This window comes from Barbus barbus (genome assembly GCF_936440315.1).
Source record: "Barbus barbus genome assembly, chromosome: 45".
Lineage (NCBI taxonomy): Eukaryota > Metazoa > Chordata > Actinopteri > Cypriniformes > Cyprinidae > Barbus > Barbus barbus.
In genome coordinates, this window is record NC_136723.1 from 23,058,513 (window position 1) to 23,083,040 (window position 24,528).

Below are 24,528 nucleotides of genomic sequence, written 5' to 3' on the forward strand. Positions count from 1 at the left end.
TTTGGCAGACGTGGTAAATTCCCCTTTTTATATAAAATGGACATTGTTAAAAAAAAAAAAATTTAACTTGTATTTTGGACATAAAAACACACTTCTAATTAGCAAACACCACTAATTATCCCTAATTAGTTTAGCAAAAAAGCGTCAAATTTACATCAAATATGCTATTCTCCTTATTTTATGTGGGGTTCAGAATCAGGCTGCATTTTTAAGGGACATGAATTATTGACCAGGCCCCTTCTATTCTATTTAGGAGCTGTAGGCCATTGTGATGGGATCTGCTGATGAACCCTTGCATGAAATTGAGAGACTATAAGAGCGGCGTTTCAAACTTTGGCTACAAGCACAGTTATAAAACTTTGAGATATAAATTTAGATGAAAGATCAAGACTGAAGTCATAGGTGAAGTGGTTTTATTATGTAGGATAATAACTGTATACAATGGATCAAACCAGTGACTTAAATACTGAATCTAAATTGTGGCTATAACGTCCTTATGTCGTTCATGAAATGTTTAAAACGTTTTCACAAAAACATGGTCAGAATCAATGTGTAGTCAGAAAGCGGTGCAATATATCCAACGACACAAGAAAAATCTTTGAATGTTTGTATTGAGTTCAAGTGAATATACAGTACATGAAACAGTACAATAGTTAAAGCCTGTCACAATATTTCAGTAGAAACAGACCATATATTTGCAATTAATGCAAAATTTTCTGATGCATTTAAATCAAAGGGGAATAATCATGAATATTATACATATTTAATATAATCTTGCACACCATTTCATTGCGGGTTACCAATTCTAACACTTGCAGTTTATTAGGTTGCTAAATAAACTGTTAATATTACATCAATAATAAGAGATACAATATGATCTTGTGCTTTAGTAAAGGTCCGTTCACACCAAGTTTGAGGGGACTAAAATATATGGAATTATAAAATATTTGGAAGCCATTTTTTCCCATTCTACACTGTTTTTGATGCAGAATTTTCTTCATTCTCTGAAAAAAAAAGTCTGGATACCTGAAGTAACTGTTCGGCATTTTATTTCATCAATGTTGAATCCGTACACAAAAAAAGATTCAACTTGCCGTGCATTTATTTTATGCCAAAAAGTTGGTGTGAATAGGCCTGAAATCTACAGGACATACCATCGAAATACACATAAAATGCCATTCATATGACAATATTATAACTATGCCTCTGACGTTTAACAGTAAAAATAACTTTGTTCCAAACAATGGCAGTTAAACTCATGTGCTGTATACATTTAAAGTGAGAAGTGCAATAAGTTAATAGTGGTTAGCTTCAGCTTTGTTTGGTGCACTTGTACTGTTTTGAGTCTGTTACGAGCTCTTCATTGTTGTTTAATTAAAAATAACTTCATTAAAATCTTCCATCCTGGTTTAATATGCAGAGACAACTGTAAGTAGACCATTCGTAGGGCGAATTACTGAATAGTGCAACAACCGTGGCTATGTTCGGAATAGCATACTACATATACTGTGCATAGTATGTCTAATTTCTGTATGCACAGAATACCTGGGTGAAAATGTGCAGTATACAATCAGATCCCATAATGCAATGTGCTCGACATGAGTCGATTCAACATGAGTAAGCTTAAATAAAAATCCACTATAATTTTAAACAAAATTTATCTTAATTTTTATGGTTGCATAATGCGTACCATTTCACATACTATCTAAAAAATAGTGGGCAGTATTCAGTGTATACTGACTAGTGTGCACTACGCAGTGTGCTAGTATACCAATCCGAACACAGGCTACAGCTTTGTGGAGCTTTCAAAACATTGCTGTTTGTTTGAGCATCCTGAAATTTCAGCTTCGGACTCAACCAATGGGTTGACTTTGGGGTGGAGCTACAATAGTAGAGAGAGGAAAACCTGTTCGGATACAGTCATTATTTTTGCAATTCCATTTTGTGCCACTAGAAATTACACACAGCTGCTTTAAATACACTGCAAAGTATCGCTAAACCGTTCCCAAATTTCTTGCTGGTAATTCATCATTAGATCAATCAACACAGGACAGTGAAAAACGTACGAAACACACAAAACAGTATTGATAACACAGCGGCTTCATAATATTCAAATTCCATAAATGCAGCATACCTTAGCCTTCATTTGGGCGGATTCATTTAGGGAATGTACAAGAGGTTCGAATGTATATATGCTGTGTACAAAAATAGCGTATAATCTGGTTGAAAGCGAACTGTGCATAGCCTGCTCACAGGCCGAGGGGTTGAGGGGAAGTTCAGAAGGTTTGGTCATCGTTGCAAGAGTCTGTCCAGTGACCGAACGCTTCGCAGATGTCGCAGTACGGTCGTTCGCCGCTGCGGCTCCCGTGGTGTGTGGTGTGTGGAGGCGAGTCTGGGGATTGCGTTTGAGTGGGACAGTCCTCCGTGTCGTGCAGGTCGAAGCAGTCGCAGATGTCGCAGAAAACGCGTGGTGGGGCTTTCTTCTTCTTTTTGACCTCGCCAAGACTTGAGAGACAGAGGATTACATTTTTTTATTTTTCGTAAACCTTGTGCGAAGAATAATAGCAGCAACGAAGATGCAAGTAATGCAATGCTTGTCAAGTATGTACAGCATGACCATGTGCCAGGGTTATTACGGTTAACAGAAACAATTCATTTTCATTTAGTTTAACTTGATGTACTAAAACTGAAATAAAAAAATTAAATACAAAACTAGACATTTAAAAAAAATTAGGGTAATGACAAAAACACCCCAAAAAATTACTAAAACTAAACTAAATAAACTTAAACATTTAAATAGAAAATATAAAACTAAAAACAAAAAAATATTTTGCAAGATGTCAAAACTCAATTGGACTCACCCATCATTTTCATCATTTCCGTTGAACTCGGTCAAAGCCATTTTCTTCAGCTTTACCTTCAGTTCTTCATTCTTCCTCTGGAGGTCCACAATGACTGAGTTCAGGAAGTTGATCTGATCCATGCAGGAAAAGATGGCAGAATTTAGAAACGTACACATATATCCTAAAAACAGAATCCAAATATAGAGCAGAAGAGTTTTACCTGTCCCTCAGCAAACTCTTTCTCTTCTCTCAGTTGGTCTATATCAGCATCACCTACAGGTGAAACACACAAACAGAAATTCAGTCAGTGAGAAAAGCGCTGTATGTCTATGTTGGAATTAAGGAGGATTTGTTACAAATTTAAGTTTGTTTAGTTTTAGATTCATTTTTCATATTGCACATGGAAATAAAAATAGTACGGTATGTATTACTCATTCTACCATTTCCAGTGTAAAAAAATTCAATGCAAAAGCAACTGTCATTTTTAACAAATATGAAGACACTTTTACATAAAATTGGAATAAGACGAGAACTATTTTTTTCTCTTCTGAGATGAGAACTTTGAATCATTGATCAAATAATGGCAGGCTTGGTGAGCAATAGAGACTTAAATGATGAATTAAATGTGAAGTAGCTGGCAATATACAGTAAACAGTACAGAATGCAAAATATATAATGTGTTCCAAATATAAATACGCTGACGGACCCGAACTGACTTCCTCTCCATTCCCTGTCTGCCGGACCTCCAGCTTTTGCTCCAGGCTGTTCACTCGGCTCTGCAGCTGGGCTTTGTCCCTCTCTAGAGACGTCACAGCTGACTGGAGTGTCTTGGCCATGGCATTTTCCACACGAAGCACTGCAATCTGGAATGAAATGTTTTTTTTCCCTTATCCGACAATATTAAGTTCCAACAATACAAAGTTTAATATAAAAATAAAAAAATACGAACAACTGCTTTAGACAGCTTTAGTGTTTTGATATGACTTTAAACTACAGGGTGGGCCATTTATATGGATACACCGTAATAACATGCGAATGGTTGGTGATATTAAAGTCCTGTTTGTGGCACATTAGTATATGTGAGGGGGCAAACTCCTCAAGATGGGTGGTGACCATGGTGGCCATTTAGAAGTCGGCCATCTTGGATACAACTTTAGTTTTTTCAATAGGAAGAGGGCCATGTGACACATCAAACTTATTGGTAATGTCACAAGAAAAACAATGGTGTGCTTGGTTTCAACGTAACTGTATTCGTTCATGAGTTATTTACAAGTTTCTGACCACTTATAAAATGTGTTCAATGTGCTGCCCATTGTGTTGGATTGTCAATGCAACCCTCTTCTCCCACTCTTCTAAGGGGGTCAGATCGGGAGACCTTGGGGGCCATTCAACTGGCCCACGACGACCAATCCACTTTCCAGGAAACTGTTCATCTAGGAATGCTCGGACCTGGCACCCATAATGTGGTGGTGCACTATCAATGGAAACCTCAAGGCCACTGGATATTTGAAATTGCTACATGATGATATGTTTCCCTCTTTATGCACTGAAGCTGGCACGCTCCCTGAGTTTTTCCAGCAAGATGGTGCACCACCACATTATGGGTGCCAGGTCCGAGCATTCCTAGATGAACAGTTTCCTGGAAAGTGGATTGGTCGTCGTGGGCCAGTTGAATGGCCCCCAAGGTCTCCCGATCTGACCCCCTTAGACTTTTATCTTTGGGGTCATCTGAAGGCAATTGTCTATGGTGTGAAGATACGAGATGTGCAGCACCTGAAACTACGGATACTGGATGCCTGTGCTGGCATTTCTCCTGCGGTGTTGCTATCAGTGTGTGAAGAGTGGGAGAAGAGGGTTGCATTGACAATCCAACACAATGGGCAGCACATTGAACACATTTTATAAGTGGTCAGAAACTTGTAAATAACTCATGAACGAATACAGTTACGTTGAAACCAAGCACACCATTGTTTTTCTTGTGACATTACCAATAAGTTTGATGTGTCACATGGCCCTCTTCCTATTGAAAAAACAAAAGTTGTATCCAAGATGGCCGACTTCTAAATGGCCACCATGGTCACCACCCATGTTGAGGATTTTGCCCCCTCACATATACTAATGTGCCACAAACAGGACTTTAATATCACCAACCATTCGCATGTTATTACGGTGTATCCATATAAATGGCCCACCCTGTACTAGAAGCTTTCTTTTTATATATGACAAATTCAGTCATAGTTCACAGTGAATAAAACATACTTTGAAGAATGATCCAGAGGTTTAGTAAGACGTTCTTACCTCATTTCGTAGTGTCTCTAGCTCTTTGTCTTTATCAGACATCACTGCATTGAAGTTCTCACTGTGAGGACAGACAAGAGCTCATTGTAACTGGTTGGATTTACAGTCATGTTACAAAAGCCATATCCACTCTGAGAACATGCATAACACCATCTCTCAATGGAGCTCCAAAGATTAAAAGCTTACAGAAAAACATGAAAAAATGAACAGATATCCATTGGGACTGCGCAGTATTTTTAGGGTGGAGGAAAACAATAGATCTGAAGCCAAAAACTTTTTTATTTGAGCTTTTCAACTAAACAGCAGTCATGGAAACAGATCATCTCTCTAGATGTGGTAATCTTGGTGTATCATAAAACACAGATCTGTAAAGAAAGTGTACTGACAAGCTTTTTTGAAAGCCCACGAGATGAAATTACATTTAAAGCCTCCAGAGTACATGTGATCTCAAATCCAGCTCTCTTTTGAACTATTACTAAGACAGAGCTCCATTAAGCACCATCAAAAGCATCTGTGACATGCTGTTTTTAACCACAGATAATACATTTGCGTTTGAAAGCTTGTGAAGACATTTAAAGGAATACTTCATCCAAAAATGAATAGTTGCTTTCAATGTACTCACCTTCAGGCCATCCAAGATGTAGATGAGTTTTTTTCTTCATCAGAACAGATTCGGAGAAATTGAGCATTACTTCACTTGCTCACCAATGGATCCTCAGCAGTGAATGGGTGCCGTCAGAATGAGAGTCCAAACAGCTGATAAAAAACATCACAATAATCCACACCAATCCAGTCCATCAATTAATGTCTTGTGAAACAAAAAGCTGGATTATGGAGTATTTTGGCCTGAAGCCATGGTTTAAAGTTATATCACCTTAAGGAATTGTTTATTGCAAATATGCAGCTTTTCACTTCATAAGATGTTAACTGATGGACTGTAGTAGTGTGGATTATTGTGATGTTTTTATCAGCTGTTTGGACTCTCATTCTGACGGCACCCATTCACTGCAGAGCATCCATTAGTGAGCAAGTGATGTAATTCTACATTTCTTCAAATCTGTTCAGCTGAAGAAACAAACTCATCTACATCCTGGGTGACCTGAGGCTGAATAAGCTTTACATTTTTGCTTTTAAACTTCCAATTGAATATTTCTGTCTTGATTTGATTGAATGAACTTAATACTGAATCAAAGACATGTGCTTACCTCTCTGTAATCTCCAGCTGGCCAGTCAGAGCTTCGCTGCCAAGCTGCCAAAGAAAGAAAAAAAACATGATACATGATAACTCAATCACTCAAACTGATGGAGAACGTCACAGGGCAACACATTTTAGAAGAGCTGACAGGAAACGTCTAAGGAGAGACGCAGACAGATAAACACCTTCTGCTGCGCGTGGACGTCCAACTCCTGAGCCAACCTCCCTTTCTCGTCCTGGAGTGACACCTGCTTCTGAGACTTCTGATTGGCTGACAGTTTTAGCTCCTCACTACACAGAGAGAGAGATAAGGGGAGAGTTAATGCCTATACTATCAAACAGGACTAGCATACTCACATACTAGTATTCTACACTACCATTCAAACGTTCGTGGTCAGTAAGATTTTTATTCATCAAGGACACATTAAATTGATTAGAAGTTTTAAATTGTAATAATATTTCAAAATATTACTGATTAAAATAAATGCAGCCTTTGTGAGCATAATAGACTTCTTTCAAAATCACAGAAAAAATCTTACTGATCCCAGACTTTTGAACAGTAGTGCACCGCATTTACCAAAATATGTAGCATACCAGAGTACACTGTGTGGAATATACTGTACCCACAATGCAATACGCTCAACTTGACTTTCTAGTTCATATATGACAAATTATTAACTTCCAGTTAATTGGTCATATTTAATTTTAACATTTAGTTAAATAGTCTAGATTCTATGTAGTACACTACTGAATATCATAATATTCTGCAGCATATAGTACATACACACTCACCGGCCACTTTATTAGGTACACCTGTTCAATTGCTTAGTAAAACAAATTGCTAATCAGCCAATCACATGGCAGCAACTCAATGCATTTATGCATCTAGATGTGGTGAAGACGACTTGCTGAAGTTCAAACTGAGCATCAGAATGGGCACAGGCTCACCAAAATCAGGCAATAGAAGATTGGAAAAATGTTGCCTGGTCTGATGAGTCTCGATTTCTGCTGCGACATTCAGATGGTAGGGTCAGAATTTGGCGTAAAGAACATGAAAGCATGGATCCATCCTGCCTTGTCTCAATGGTTCAGGCTGGTGGTGGTGGTGTAATGGTGTGGGGGATATTTTCTTGGCAAACTTTGGGCCCCTTAGTACCAATTGAGCATCGTTTAAACGCCACAGCCTACCTGAGTATTGTTGCTGACCAAGTCCATCCATTTATGACCTCAGTGTACCCATCTTCTGATGGCTACTTCCAGCAGGATAATGTCACAAAGCTCAAATCATCTCAGACTGGTTTCTTGAACATGACAATGAGTTGACTTTACTCAAATGGCCTCCACAGTCACCAGATCTCAATCCAATAGAGCATCTTTGGGATGTGGTGGAACAGGAGATTCGCATCATGGATGTGCAGCCGACAAATCTGCAGCAACTGCGTGATGCTATCATGTCAATATGGACCAAAATCTGAAGAATGTTTCCAACACCTTGTTGAATCTATGCCACGAAGAATTAAGGGGGTCCAACCCGGTACTAGTAAGGTGTACCTAATAAAGTGGCCAATGAGTGTAATGTGCACTCATTGAGCTGAGTCAAAAACAAATTCTGAGCATAAAATGCTGTTGTTGTTTTTCATTTCTGTATTTTTGCATTATAATGCACAGAGATTTTCATGTTCTTTTTGATGGTAGTGACAACAAGCCCTCAACCCTTCAATCCACCCTGATGTCAATCCTGTTATCTTTTCCTATTTTCCTCTCAAAGCAATGCACATTGTTTAATATGTCATCTTTCCTTTCCATCACGACCCGTCAGCAGTTAAGACATTTCAAAGACCAAGTGCTTGACAAATAACAGCGTTTGGTTTCAAAAAGTGATAGTAAAAATGTGAGCTCGAAAAATAAATAAAAACACTTCAGAAAGGTCACCGTCATCCTCCTCATGTGTAACGAATGAGCCAATCTGTTTTTACCCAGGGTGCATTATGAACCAGGAATAAATCAAATCATGCACGCTCAAAACTCAAGCAGAAAATCAAGGTGAAGTCTCTAAATTATAAGAACAAATGCACCGTCGTAAAAAAAACTACAACCTATAAGAGCCCCACAAATTCAAAAAGAATATTGTGTGTTCAATAAAGCTTAACATCTTTTTTTTCCATAAAGAAAAGAACATCGAAAAAAAATTATTATTGTAAGCTACACTATGATACATATTCATGAGCATCAGAAGATCAACAGAGTGTTATGAAAGGAACTCAATGGGCTCTCACGTGGAGTCGAGACCATTAGACAGGCGGAAAACAGCAGCTGTAGCTGTAAAGATGCAGTTACGTAAAACTCCCTGGAGGAGAGAAGCGCACTTCTGAAACGTTCGGCTACGAATATATTCAGCACAAGAGTTCAAAAGAGGCTCCACATGGGTACCTGCTTGCATCACTGGAGCCGTCATTCGCTGGACGCACCAATCAACCGCGGCTTGAAGGAGTGTGTCGGATCAGCTCGAGTTATAAAGGCTTTGAGCATCGCTTTGTGGCACTTCAATTCAGAATCAACATGAATTCAGAATGGACCCCACTAGATTTTACACCACCAGAAATGTTCATTGTGGTTGTGAAAGCATTTTGAGCTAAAGGTTTCTGCCTTAATGCCTCAAATTTATTTTGCAGACAGATTTATTGCAAATAAATTGCAAAATAAACTGCTTAAATATAAAAAATGAAAAATTAATTTTTTAAATATTTATTTTATTTTAATATCTTATTTTTCAATTCCTGGTGTATAAAATCAGGTTCTGCCCTAAATTTTTTCTTATTGATTATCCTGATTGTGAAATTCTGCAAGCCAGATTCAAAAGCTCTTTGTGTCAGAACATGTGCATTATGCTTGTTATTTAAAAACTGAGATAATTTAGCAAACAAATAAAAAAATTAAAATGAAAACATTTTCAAAATTGAAAAAATGATTTTTTAAATAAATTTAAATACATTTTTAAATTAAAGTAAATCCAAATTGTGCTTAAATATGAAAAGTGAAATTTTATATTTAAACTTTATATATATATTTTTTAAATCTTTTAGGTATATTAAGTATTTATCCCTTAAGCGAGTGTCACCAAACCCTCTTATTTTTTAAACACTTTCATATAGAGACACTTTTCACCATTCATTCAATTACTGTTGGATCAAATCAGGTTCTGCCCTATATTTTTTCTTATTGATTATACTGAATGTAAAATGCTGCAAGCCAGATTCCACCTCTTATTGCACGTGAGCAGAACTGCACATTACGCCTGTTGTTATTCAGAAATCAAAGATGTGTGACCATGTGGACTTGTGATGTCATCCTGTGACTCACAGATCTAATTTAATCACCACAATGACGCCAACATGGCACTTAACTGACTAATTAAGATCAAGATCCGTTATAGCTCCAACTAAGCAGACAATTAATGTAATAAGATGCAGTTGAAAGATGTTAAATGGTGCTCATTTGTTGCAGCTGTTGTTCAGTGGTCAGCAAACGTGAACTAATCCATGTGAGGCTGGATCATGTCATTTCTTCTCCTCGCTATTATTTCCAGTCCTCTCACTACTATCACTATCAGTGAAAGGGTCAAAAAGTCCCAAATAAATAATGAAACGGTCAATGATGAGAAAATGCATGGGTGCATGTCAGCAAGAGACTCACATTTCTTTGCGGAGGCTGACGATGCTCTGTGTTTCTGAACTCAGCTGCTCCTGATACTGAGAGTTCTGCTGCTTCAGGGCCTCAAGCTGGTGGACGAGATAAAAGACAAATAAATCAAGTGAAAGAAAGAGGTTTTAGGAAAAACGATTTTGGACAAAACAGTGGGGCGAATGTCAAGAAACCTTTCAAAAACATGTATTTTGCAAATTGCTTATTTAAGGACTATTTTTTCATGTCTTTTTTTGGGTTCTTAAATTATTTTAATGGCAATCAAGCATACTCCCATTTCAAATTCTCATTACCATAAAAAATATCTACATTTCATACCTGCAATGTAAAAAAAAAAATTAAAATAAAAAATTATATATCTCACACTGAGGACAACTGAGGGACTCATATGCAACTATTCCAGAAGGTTCAAACGCTCACTGATGCTCCAGAATGAAAAACCATGCATTAAGAGGCGGGCTGTGAAAACTGTTTGATTTTGATGATCAAGGTAAATTTAACTTAATTTGTCTTCTGGAAAACATGCAAGTATCTCCTGTTGCTTCTGAAGGGCAGTATTAAGTGAAAAAATATGATATTTAGGCAAAACAAGAAAAATGCACTCATCTTCATTCTGTTCAAAAGTTTTCACGCCCCGGCTCTTAATGCATGGCTTTTCCTTCTGGAGCATCAGTGAGCGTTTGAATCTTCTGTAATAGTTGCATATGAGTCCCTCAGTTGTCCTCAGTGTGGAAAGATGAATTGATGAAGCACCTGATTACTCAACTAAGTTATCCTTTGAGCTAATACTGCCAAAACACACAACGTTTACATATAGACTCAGTTGGTTATGTCGAAAATGAAAGTAAACAGTGGAAACGATACTGAACTAAACATGCAGCCGACTGTCATAAAAGGGATAGTTCACCCTAAAATTTAATTTCTGTCATTATTTACTCACTCACATGTTGTCCCAAACCTGTATTAATTTCTGTCATGTGTTGAAGACAAAAGAAGATATTTTGAAGAACGTGGGTAACTAAACAGTTGCTGGTCCACATTGAATTTGATAGTAGGAAAAAAATCCTATGGAAGTCACTGTGGACCAGCAACTGTTTGGCTTTCCACGTTCTTCAAAATAGCATTTATGTTCAGCAGAAGAAAGAAACTCATTCAGGTTTAAAACAATTTTTGAGTAAATGATGATATAAATATAAAAATAATATGAAATAATTCATAATTGTTTCTCTCAAATACACGTTGGACACAATTATTGGCACCCCTAGAAATTCTTATGAGAACAATATCTCTGAAGTATATTCCCATTCATATTCACAATTTTGAGCACTCCAGGGTGATTATGAACATGAAATTATCCAGCCATGGCTTCCTGTTTCACAAAAATATAAATAGGAGGGAAAACAAAGCCCAAATTCACTTAATCATCCATCACAATGAGAAAAACCAAAGAATGTATTTCTGATGTGCAGCAAAAGATAATCGAGCTTCACAAATTAGTGAAGTGGCTTTAAGAAAAGAGCTAGAGCAGTGATAATTCCCATTTCCACCATCAGGGCAATAATTAAGTATTTCCCATCAACATAAATGTTATGAAACTGCCTGGAAGAGGACGTGTGTCTATATCGTCCTAATGCACGGTGAGGAGGAGAGTTTGAGTGGCTAAAGACTATCCAAGGACCACAGCTGGAGAATTGCAGAAAATAGTTGAGTCTCGGGGTCAGAAAACCTTTAAAAAAAAAATTGTCAAACAGCACCTACATCACCACATGTTGTTTGGGAGGGTTTCAAGAAAAATATGCAGCAACTAAAATAAATAAAATATATTTAAGTACTAAAAATTATTAAAACTAAAACATTAAAACAGCTAAATAGTAATATTTAAAATAACCAAAGGACATAACAAAATGACTGAAACAAACACAAAATAACATTAGAATAAAAACTGAAAATATAAAAATAAAAGCTAAATTAAAATGATCAATAAATACCAAAATATATATATAATACTAAAATAACACTGGGTAAAAGGCATTAAATTTTCATGAAATAATAATGTGATTATGCACAAAGGTGTTCTGGGTGTTTTTTAACATCTTTTTAAATGTCCAAAAATGGTAAAAATCAGACACCCCCTCGTCAACATGATACACACTGAAGTACTAATTATTTCTGTAGCACAAAAACCGCAAGTTAAATGCTAAAGTTTAAAACTAAGAGTTAGAAATGGGAACAAATACATAATCCTAAGCAAGAGTGATAATAGTGATGCTTGCTTTAGCAAACACCTGTAAAAGTCAAGCGGGAAAAAAAAAGGGTTTAGTACAATGGATGAGAGCAGAGAAGATAGATCACATTTCGGAGTAATGCATACACAACAAATATTTAGAAAAAGCATGTCAGACCGTCACATCTGGTGAAGTCAGATTACTGTTCCCACGAGACCCCTAATTCAATCCCATCACACTGGTGCTGGCTCACTGTGAGTAACTGGTCTGCATCAGACTGAAGCTTTAATTACACTCTTCAGCACAAACACCCACAACTGGCCGAGCCGATAATTAATATCATCTACATGACAAGAACCAACATCAGCAGAGATTCGCCTGTGCTGATATCTCTGAGTGATTCAGTGTTTACATCAGAAAGCCTGAGAGAATTACACTGTCATCAAACAACCATTTCATTCACACTCAAGACACGTGAAAGCATTCTTCAACTCAGTGTCCACAGCTTAACATCTATCTCTATTACTCACAGAAATAACACGCAAGACATACAGGATTTTCTTTCTTTTCTGTGCATAAAAAATGCAAAAAATCAGAGAGACAAAAATTGTGACGCATAGCTGAAAATTATTTTTATGCTAATTACCAATATCCAACATTATGGCCAATATCGGAGGGAAAATTCAAAATGGTAGAAAAAAAGAAATGCCCTGTAATAAATCCTTTTTATTTGTTATATCTGAAATTTTTCTCAAATTTCTCTTATAAGCCTAACACATTATTGCCAGGTGGAGAATTTAATCCAAAGCAATGATTTAAATATAAATTCAAATATCTGTTTTATGGTTATACAACTATTTATAAAAGCTTGTGTTATAATCATATGGTTATTATTATTTATGGATATAAAAAATTATATTTCTCAAATATCAGCAAAATATCCCATAATTTTTGGGAAAAGCAGTGTTGTTAGTGTTAAATAAATCTAAAACTAAAATTCTAAAAATGCTTTCTTACTTAAACCAGAAATAAATATAAATATTAGCTGATAAAATTCAACTAAAACTAAATTAACACAAAAAATATATAAAATTATCCTACTTATACAGATGGGGAATTTATTTTAATGTGTTGACTGAATTAAAGTATCTGAGGGTGTTTTATGGTTATAAAACTCCTAAAAATAAACTCGAGGAACTCAATATTTTAACTTAATAATTAAGTTTCTGACACTGGTCGAAATTCTAAATCAATACACTGGGAAAAAACTCAAAAAACAACAACTACAACAAATAGCGCTCACATTAAACCTCCAATCTAGAATTCTAAAAACTTCAAATGCAATCAGGCACCAAAACTAAATAGGAAAATGAATTTAAATAGGAAGAAATAAGCCCATATAGCAATATCATCCTAACCCAGTTCTAATATTTAGAAAAATGCTAACATTGCTGAATACCGACATGGTCACCGATATACAGTATCATGCATCCCAACAAAGTGCACTACAGAAGAGCGATCTTTACCTGGCACAGAGAGCTATAAACGCTGCCCGTGTAGTTCTGTTGGAGTGCCGTCACATCCATGCTGCTGTGTCTTTCCTGTGTTTTCCAAACAAATGTGCCCTATCAATAATACATCCCCCTACGGCCCCCTGCAGCGAGAGGGAGGCACAAGCTCTCGCTCCGCTGGCGTTCCAGCACACGCTCACGTTTGCGCAAACACACGCTCTGAAAAGCATCACACAGGACAGCTTCATTATGTAAGGACGACAAGCCCTGCCCCTCTCGACATCACCCTGCTGTCCCCGCCCCCTCCTTCTGCTGTTCTCCATCATCTGCCTGTTCTCGTCCTCAATGCTCATTCATCCTGTATTAGCCGTTTCTACATGATGATACATGTTTGTCTCTGGTGTAATCAGACAAATGAAAATCCTTGCATGAGCAAAGCCTCTATTAACCCTTTATTTTATGAATAAATATATAAACAGATTAAAAAGATTCTGAAGGATCATGTGACACTTAAGCCTGGAGTAATGATGCTGAAAATTCAGCTTTGCATTACAGGAATAGATTACATTTTAAAATATATTCAAATAAAAAACAGCTATTTCACATTGTAATAATATTTCACAACATTACTGTTTTTACTTGATCAAATAAATGCAGCCTTGGTGAGCATATGCATGAAAAACCCTTACATATCTCTAACTTTTGTACAGTTGTGTATTTTATTTTTAAAGCTGCAGCACAGGACGAGCAAGAGACTTCAATCCTTGCATGACACAAAAAAAGAATGAAATTCAGGCTAAACTAAATTAGCTCTGCTTTTTTAAACCTAAAGGGGACAAAAGTCCAAAATGAGGTCACAATAAGGTTGTCTTTTTCAATACAGAAACCAAAAATACATTTAAAGGGACAGTTCACCCAAATATTTTCACTCACACATGTCGTTTCAAAACAAAAAAGAAGAACTTTTGAAAAATGTTCATGCTCCTTGTTTTCATATAACATCAGGTCATAGTTACAAATAAGTAGTCCATATCACTTGTGTGCTAAAATTCAAAGTAATTTGTGTACATCTTTATATTTGTCTATATATTTATACACAAATATCTTTGAGTAAGAAATAGAGCAAAATGTTACTGTATGGCTCCAAAAGAGTTGGAATACAGTGCAAAAAGAAGATTGAGCATTCACCAAAACTCAATTTGTGCTCTATGGAGGCATGTCTCCTCTGATAAGTGCAGGCCGTTGGGGTGATTATGTAAGGCCACGTATGAGCGAACTGAACATGCTTTACATGCAGCCTGCAGGCGGTCAGATGTAAAGGACTCATGCATGAATTAACAGTGTGTCTGAACCATTATGTCAGTAAAAGTACAGTTACACAGTGAAAAATCTCTGCTCATCTCTGAAGCAAACGTGTTTATTCAGCTACAAACGCAAAATATGTTTAATGTTGCTACTGGCATGTTCACATGCATTTTTTATGGTGATTACTGATGTCTGCTAAGCTGACCATGACTTAACTAAGTGATTTGAACAAACTCATAACACTAAGTATTAAAATTTACCGTACACCAGTGATACTGTATGGACATGAATACCTCAAATCATCTGGTCTGTGAAGGAGATCCAGTGAGCAACCGCCTAGCAATCACCCAGAACACCCTAGCAACAACTCATGACATCCTAGCAACACGGAGGTGACTTTTGAACTGGTAGACACTAATTCAAATAACTCAATAAGTCACACCCTTCCAAGTCCCTTTCAGACAGCAGATATGACCTGACAGTAACCAGAGGTCACTGTTTATCTTCATTATATAAAGAATAAAGTATATTTACCTCCTCCTGCAACTCCTTATTCCTCTTCGTCATCTGCTCCTGCTTTTCACCAGACTGTAAACTCTGTTAGCGTGAGAGAAAACCTGTGGTCACTCATGTGCCATTTGACCAACATGCTCAAATATAAACTATCATATAAAAGCTTGGGGTTGGTAGAAGATTATTTTTTCAAAGAACTCTCTTCTGCTCACCAAGGCTGCATTTATTTGATCAAAAACCCAGTAAAAACAGTAATATTTTGAAATATTATTACAATTTAAAAAACTGCTTACTATTCGAATATATTTAAAAATGTAATTTATTCCTGTGATGCAAAGCTGAATTTTCAGCATCATTACTCCAGTCTTCAGTGTCACATGGTTCTTCAGAAATCATTCTAATATGCTACAAATAACAATACCATCTTAATCTTACCCACACCAAACTTTTGAGCAGTAGTGTATAAAAGAGCAGGAGCTACTGGGCATGTGTTTTAAAAATGTCATTCAGTCACCTGGGTTTGGTCTTTGAAGGCTTTCTGTTCCACAACCTGCTGCTCCAGCTCAGCACTTCTCTCTGTGATTCTGTTCAGCTCTCCTTCTGCTCGGCTCAACTTCTCCTTCAGCTCCTTCATCTGAAGCTCTCTCTCTTCACCCTTCGCCTGTTCCTGCTGCTGCCGGACGGCCACATCCCTCTGCAGGTCCTCGTTCTCCCCGAACACCTGATCCAGCTTCTCTCTCTGCATTTTAATGTTCCTTTCCATTTCTGCCGCCGAACAGAAGTAGTCATAAAGAAGCTCATGTAGCAGTATTTGTGCTAAAATGATCATTTTCTCCAAACTTTCACACAAATTGGACTACTGAGCAAGTAAAAGTGTGCTGTTGTGAATTATGGCTCCACTTGGAATGGCTGGTTTATCTCATGAACATGCAAAAATGACGTTGTGAAGCTGTTGGTGCAGGTTCAAATGACAGGGATGCAAATATATAAATGCTCAGATGCTCAACGGTATGGCATTTACGTGCGTTTGATGAGTCTTGTTTTGCTTACCTTGCATGGCTAGTGTTGCTTTATTATTGTCCTCTGCTGCTGTGTTAAGTTTCTGCTTCTGAAATCAAACAAAGAATTGGTAAAAAAAAAAAAAAATCCTTTAAAATATTAAAAGATCAAATTCAGTATTCACCATATTAATGATGCATAGTTTACATAGGCAAGCAGATGAGGCCGGAATATGAACGCAATCCACTTAATGGTTCAGTGTTTTCCTTATAACTGTTTTCTATGGGAAGCCATTTAACGTTAAACTTTGTACACTGTGATTATATTTTGGCTTCATCTTCTTGCCTGTACAAAATATACATCATCAATAAGGTGTTTACTGAATTTCGCCTTTTAATATCTGATAGTAATACATGCAAACAAACAAACAAACTGGACGCAAGAACAGCTGTTACTTCTTGTCCAACTGGTTAATGAAAACAAGGACATAATCAAAGGAAAATTTGGAGTTGGGATACCCTCCAAAACCAAAGGTGAGACCTTTTTAAAAGGCCATTGTCATCAAATGTTTCTAAAATGTTTATGTTCAGAGGCAGATTGCCGGGAACACCCATTTTAGGAATATTTTGTGGCTTGGACTTAGGAGTCCTCTTCACTACTCCTAACGTTTCACAGATTGAGGAACTAGTTTTAGCGCTAAAACGCTTAGAGCAAAAATGTAAGAGTCCTAAATTTAGGATTGACACGCCCATTATTTTTAAGATTTTCTCTTAATTCGGCGAGTTATGAGCTACTTTTAGCCTTAAGATGTTTTGTGAATACGGGCCCAGGTTTTTAGGTTAGTAAATAAGCAGTACTAGTGTTGAATACCAGATCTTGCAGCTGCTGCTGGAGGGATGTTTTCTCCTGTTCAGAGGAGGCGAGTTTCTGCTGGAATATGAGCACTTCCTTCTGTCTGTTTTCCAATTCAAAGTTCAGCTCCTTGATCTATAAGAATGCAGAGAATACAATTCTAATGATGCAAATGTTTTCTGATGTACAGTAACATGTCATAATGCATCTTGTTTAGATGGATTCGAGGGGGGTGAATGGACCTTTTTGTCTTGTAATGGAGGTGAGGCTGATCCCGCGGTCTCGGCCCGGAGAGTTCTCAGCTGAAGATGCAAATCGCACACCTCCTTTTCCAGCTCCATGATTCTGGAGCGCTCAGACACTGTGGCCACCTACAGTGGGACACAAGACTTCATCAGCCGCTTAGTAACCATTATTTTCTGCTATTTTCTCGTTAATTTAATATATAATTTATATAATCAAATTTGATCCATTTCAGATTCACATTATGGTCATGTGGGGAAAAAAATTAAAGCAAAATCATCATGCACGTACTATCATTCAAAGGATAAAAAAAAAAAAGAAATTAACACTTATTTAGTAAGACTGCATTCAAATTGATCAAAGGTGACAGTAAAAAAAATCTGATTTTATATCTCGCAATTTAGATTTTTTCCTCTGAATTCTAAGCATTTTCTCAGAATTTCTCAGACTTTTCTTCTCAGAATTGTGAGTTTGTATCTTGCATTTGAGCAAGATACTTGTATTGAGCATAAATCTAGCAAATTCTGCAGCAAATAGAGGAAGCAAGCTTCCATATTGATAATAATGAGATTTTTTTTTTGGCGGGCAGCAAATCAGCATATTAGAATGACTTCTGAAGGATCATGTGACACTGATGGCTGAAGTAATGATGCTGAAAATTCAGCTTTGCCATTACAGGAATAAATTACATTTTTAAATATATTCAAATAGAAAACTGTTTTTTTAAATTGTAATACTATTTCACAATATTACTGTTTTTACTATACTTTTTATCAAATAAATGCAGCCTTGGTGAGCAGAAGAGATTTCTTTCAAAAACATTTAAAAAATCCAAATTTGAACAGTAGTGTAAACCTACAAATATACCTATAAAATACACATTACACTTTAAATCGTATATATTTTCCCAAATTACATTAGGCTATTGAGAATTGAGATGAAAATGTGTTTAAATGTCATGAAAAACCTACATGGACCTAAAAAAAATTTGAACTAAAAATATTTTTTATGCAAAACAATTTCTTATATTCTTCACTTGATTTTGGGATGAAAAACGACTTGCAGAGATGCATCCAGTGGTGCTTACAAAAACAAAAGAGACCTACCTCAATCCATCATGGAATAAAAAAGTGATCACTTTCCCAAAATAAGCTAAATCTCTTCCGTGCATGGGGATCTGACATTTACCCAGAAAGAAATCTCTCTCACCCTCCCATACGACAAACTGATTTACCCTAGTATCCTCTAACTCCCTCTGGAGTTTATCTGCTTTGGTCTTTTCAAAGAGAAGACTCTGTTCGAGCTCCTTAATGTGGGCATGCTCCAGTTTGGTCTGCGTCTGTTAGTAGACAGAAGAGGAAAAGAGAGAGACAACACCATCGGCGCGGTCACGTGCCAGCCAAAAGCCAAGTACGAAGAGCTTCATGCAGACCTTGACATCATCCTCCTCTATGAATGAGGACAAAGACAGCAGTGACACACACACAGAGCAGCATGAAGACGGAAGATCGCATAAAAAAAAAAAACAAGAACACAAAGACATGAAACAAATGCGGCTCAAAGAGCAGGCAGATGAAAGAAAGATGGAAGTGTCAATAATAAAAGAATGAAGGAAGGAATGAAATGTGTAAACGTGATCAAAGATGAAAAAAGAAGAATGCAGTGAATGAATGAACAAATAAAGAGAATAAGGGGAATGAAGCATCAAAGAGTCAATGCTACAAGAACTACAAACAGAAGTGATGCACGGTTAATTACTTATGAAAGAAAGTTTAATAAATCTTCTCCAAAGTGATTTTTTAAAGAACTTGATCCTCGTGTAATTAATGATTCGATCTTGAGACAAAATTAATGAATGAAAGAATTTATCCATCTATAGTGGTCAATCATTTAATAATACCTTTCTATGAATAAATCACTGAATTAATGAATCTATCTATCTATCTATCCATCTATCAGTGTGGTCATTAGTTTACAAATACCTTTCTATAAATGAATCAATGATTCACTGAACTAATGAATTAAGGAATCAATTAATCTATCTATCTATAATTGTGGGCATTAGTTTACAAATACATTTCTATGAATGAATCACTGATCTCATCTTTACATATATGCACTTTTCTCCTGTGAATTTGTCTTGCTAAAATATAAGCATAAAAGCCTGATCTGATCATTTCTGCATTAACACAGACTGGTCTGTTAAAGACAGGTTACTGCTCTGGTCCGCTCATATCCAGTTTCTTTCATTGTAAACATATATGATAGGATCACTTTACCTCGAGGTCACCTTTGGTAATGCAAGCTTCCTCTACACGGAACTGCAGGTCCTCCACTTTTCTGTGGGCCAAAAAGTACACTTTTAAGCCCTCAAATGTTTCTTCAGATATTCAGAATATTGCATGTTCTTCAGTAGCAATCAATTACTATACAAAGTATTTTTACCTTTTTTCCTCTTCCAGTTGATTCATCAGCTCCACTTTATCTCTGTCTGCAGTCTCCACGAGTCTCCGCAACTGGTCCAATTTGGCTTCCATCTCCAGAGCGTACTTCAAAAACATGCAAAAACAGAGTCTTGTTTATCATCCAAAACATTATGACTTTCACATAATGATGCCCATAATGATGACAGAACGGCTACTGACCTGTTCCTGGCCCTGTCTGAGCAGCGCCAGCTCTTGCTGCACCTCTCCGGCATGACTTGTGGCTCGTGCCACTTCCGTCCTCTCCAGGTCCCGCTCGGCCAAGAGTTGCTCGATGTGCTGCTGCTTCTCCTTCAGGGCCTCCTGCAGGGCCGTGGTGCCTGAGATCTTCCGTGCGTACCGAGCCGACGTCTCTGTGAGCTGAGAGATTATTGACAGGTATTATTTCAAATAATATTTAAAGAAAAGCATAAAATGTAAATGAAAGGTGTGGGACTGTACCAGGCCTGCTCGGCTGGGTTTGCCTCCAACTGAGGAGGTGACAGAGCTGAGAGAGCTGATGGAGGACGCGCTGGGGCTGTTCTTTAGGGTCGACCTGCGCCTGGAGGATTTGGATTTAGCAGGAGTGGTGGACGGGAATCCAATGCGGGTGACTTTGTGAGTAGGAGCGAACAGTCCGTACTTTGGTAGGCACTGGAAATATCTATGGGAGTAAAGCATATACTGTAAACATGCTGCTACTGCTCAAAAGTCTGGAGACTTTTAAATGTTTTTGAAAGAAGTCTCTTATGCTCACCAAGGCTTCATTTTTACACATAAGTGTACTCTATTTTAATATATTATAATATTTATTCCTGTGATACAAAGCTGAATTTTCAGCATCATTACTAAAGTCTTTAATGTCACATGATCCTTCAGAAACATTTCTAATATTCTGATTTCTTATAATTATCAATGTTGAAAACAGTTGTGCTGCTTAATACTTTTGTGGAAACCAGGATACATTTTTTCAGTATTCTTTACTGAATAGAAAGATCAAAGAACAGCATTTATTTGAAAAAGAAACCTTTTGTAACATTTTAGATATGTTTACTATAAGTTTTGATCAATTTAATGTGTCTTTTCTAAGTAATTTTTTTTTCTCCAAAAAAATTACATTTGACTTTTGAATGTCAGCATATAAACTGTCCGGGGAATATCTAAGATCTTCTTCTTCTTATCATTTAGCTTACAATAACTTCTCATAAAGAAATTTCAGAGTAACCCGAGGTTAAAGCCACCACAAAAAAGCACTAATAACCCATTTTACTTCCACAATAAAACTGAATTTTTTCCCCATTTCTTCCATTGGAATTGAACATTTACTTTATTATATATAGCTGAAAAAAGACCCTAGTAATCGCACACAACTCTTCTATAATTTCAAAGGAGATATCAAAAGTCTCTTAAAACTCTATAGTTAGATTCACTTAGATAAGTAAGACCTGAAAAATCAGTTTTATAAATGTGTTTTAAAACAGATCGTCCTTTTCCCACGGTTTGATTTTATGTAATTCTGGTAAATTGAGGCCTTACCTTGCACCAGCCACTGCCCCATCATTCTTGCCAAGAGGCTCATCCAACTCAACACCGCACCAATCACCTTTCGCAAAGTCAGTTTCGCCCAGAAAACGCACAACACCTGCCTTGGTTCCACCAACCTGAGGAGTGCAAGCAAAACGTTCCCTCAAACTTCTCTCAATGTGCCACTAAGCATGAAGACAGACCAGTGATGGGCTTTACCAGAACACGATCACCCAACTTCAGTTCCCGTTGCAACTTCTTGGCCGAATCCGTCTCAGACAGATTGGATGCAGACTCGCTGGCGGCCCTGGTTAGGTTTGTTGAGGTCTTGGTGGTTGCACTAGTGGTTTGAGTGACAGGAACGGGATCTTTGGCAGGGGAGGTGGACGTCTTGTTGGCAGGCGTCTGTGTGCCATTGGCCTCACGCTCTGGCATGGGAGTGCGGGACAGTTTGGAGGGCCGAGTAAATATACCTCGCAAATCCTCACACTGGAAGTAGCGCACTCCAGCCACAGAGCCATCATTCTTCCCAATGTGCTCGTCTAGAACTATTCCCGCCCATTGACCCAGTGCAAACTGGGTCCCTCCGATGAACTGTACATTACCCGGTTTATTTCCATTGACCCAAACCCGTTCGCCAACAGAGAAATCTGACGCAGCATCTTGGCCTGTATTAGCGGCTGGGGATGTTACAGCCTTGGCGCCAGCTACAATCAGAAAAAAATAAGAGCATGTCAGCACTGTATCAGTGTGTTTCTTATGTAATCAATGGGTGACTCACCTGAGGTGGGCGAGGTTTTGGTTGGCGTTGCAGCTGGTTTACCAATCTTGGTGGGTGGTTTGAGACCACTCGGCTTCCCTGTACTCATTTTCCCTGCTTTATGCACACAAATGTGCTATTCCTGTAGGACCTGGATGAATGACAACCCTCCCTGACCAGATAAGATTCCCTAACAGAAGAAAATACAAGTTGAGAATACAGTTTTATTGCATTTAGTTGTTTAATTGTGTGATAAACCAAGAACCATGGTATCCATATTAATTGACCCTTCGCAAAGAGCTTGACTGACAGGCGATCTGACCAATAATAATGCCAAATCCACCATTTTTTCTGACAAACAAATCAGACAGGAGAGTTTATTAAATTCAGTGGACTTAAACTGTGTGTATTGACGTCTTTCCACGGTTGATATAAAATACGTTGTGATGTTCATTCATGTTTATTTTGTGCTTTAAGTAAATATGAAAAGACAATCGGTTTATGTGCCGCTTGAACTGAGGCAATACAGCGATTGTCACGACATATTGAAGAGCCACAAAATGGTATTTATTGTTCGCATTTCTTTCAAACATGAGGTGGGTGTGTTGGTATTGCTTTGATACATAACATGGTACTGAATCATTATGTTTCTGCATGGTAACACCATTATTGTCACAGTGTTGTTTATCAAATTCATGGTATTTTTGTTAGTGACTGCTGAAGGAAGAATCCATATTTATTATGATGATTAACATTCTAAATGCTGTCACCATGGTAGTTTGGTGGGAACTGTTGTTACCATGGTAACCAAGGCTATTTGTGTCAACTAATGACAGTTAATCATTTATATTTACGCTAATCCACAACATGACACTCAATGAAACTCAACGTTTAAACAACGCACTTACAAAAAAGTACGGTAATATAATCTATCATGTTACCACCAAAGTAGTTTTTATGACACCAATTATAACATAATTGTTTACTTTATCCATTAATAATAAAACAGTGGTTATTCGTTTCATTTTAAGAAAGTGTAAGAGTAAATAAAGTTACCTGGTAAGTTATATTTGGACTGAACCGTTAACATGATTAAATATCATTGTTTATTTTTAGCGAGCTAATGATAACTAGCCAAAGGATAACTGTCAAAACAAACTATCCTCGAATTTCACTTTGTATTCCTTAATATAAATATCAAAATGTGTGTTTTCAGTCAGTAATTCAGTGTATTTGTGTTTCTACGTGTCATAACAAACTAGCTAGCTAGCCGACATTAGCCACAGGAGCTAATCCTCTAAATGCAACACAAATGAGCTCAATGCAGTGAGCTTTAGAGAAAACGACGTGATTATATTCTCTTACCTGAACCGTTTTAATGTGTAGCATTCCTCCGTGGTAAAGGGAATGAGGGATTTCGTGTTTGTCTGGATGATCTCACACTAGTGCTGATGATGGGTGAGGCAGTTCAACACAAAGCTGCACCCAAACACTTTACTTTTGGCATGACATCTGAATAATGTAAATGAGCAAGTTCAACAACAATTAAAATGGGGTGGCATCAAAGAAAGTGGGGGAAAGTGGATTTATGAAATGATGCATGGGGACTTTTATTGCAGAATAAGTTAGATTGTAAAACATCTGTCTTTCAGGCGATTGCAATGTCTCGATATGGAGAAGCAGAAAATGTGTTGACCTGTGGTAAAAAAAGCATAATTTTCAGTCTGAATTCTGTAATATATATTCATCAATAATAATAACACAGATATACCTTTTGGATCACCTTTGGGGACATCCCAAAATCATATTAAAAAATAGCCCATGACCGTATTGATTGCAACGTTCCAGTTAAATTGCAATATTGTCGCATGCATATTCACAAATTTCCTTATCTAACATCCGGGGAACTTCGAAATTGTTCTTCAGACATAATTCCGTTGTGTGCAACATCTGCATGACTGTGTGCACGTGCATCACCAGAGGGCGCATGCACTGGGCATTGCTGTACTGATCCATTATAATATTACGGACATATCTCCATAATATGGTCATATCTGCACCTAAACTCAGTAGGCAGTAGGTATAGATCTTGCAGT

The 24,528-nt window shown here is 37.2% G+C and overlaps 1 protein-coding gene across 2 annotated transcripts; it reads right to left on the minus strand.

Moving 5' to 3' along the window:
- Positions 1-397: 397 nt before the first annotated feature.
- Positions 398-24,402, minus strand: clip1b (CAP-GLY domain containing linker protein 1b). 2 transcript variants are annotated; one of them, XM_079408160.1, is made up of 23 exons: positions 24,204-24,402; positions 23,798-24,128; positions 22,454-22,622; positions 21,892-22,379; positions 21,685-21,809; positions 20,611-20,812; positions 20,332-20,529; positions 20,132-20,235; positions 19,966-20,026; positions 18,921-19,025; positions 17,686-17,814; positions 17,462-17,578; positions 16,643-16,700; positions 16,107-16,357; positions 15,614-15,676; positions 10,030-10,115; positions 6,522-6,627; positions 6,347-6,390; positions 5,142-5,202; positions 3,550-3,706; positions 3,064-3,116; positions 2,862-2,974; positions 398-2,505 (listed from the first exon to the last, which is right to left on the minus strand). In XM_079408160.1, the coding sequence occupies exons 3-23, from the start codon at positions 22,539-22,541 to the stop codon at positions 2,277-2,279; spliced, it is 2,838 nt and encodes a 945-aa protein (XP_079264286.1). In that variant the 5' UTR covers positions 22,542-22,622; positions 23,798-24,128; positions 24,204-24,402; the 3' UTR covers positions 398-2,276. The 2 variants fall into 2 exon arrangements, with proteins under 2 accessions (XP_079264286.1, XP_079264287.1); XM_079408161.1 differs by lacking the exon at positions 18,921-19,025 and having other exon boundaries at positions 24,204-24,371.
- Between the last annotated feature and the right edge of the window lie 126 nt (positions 24,403-24,528).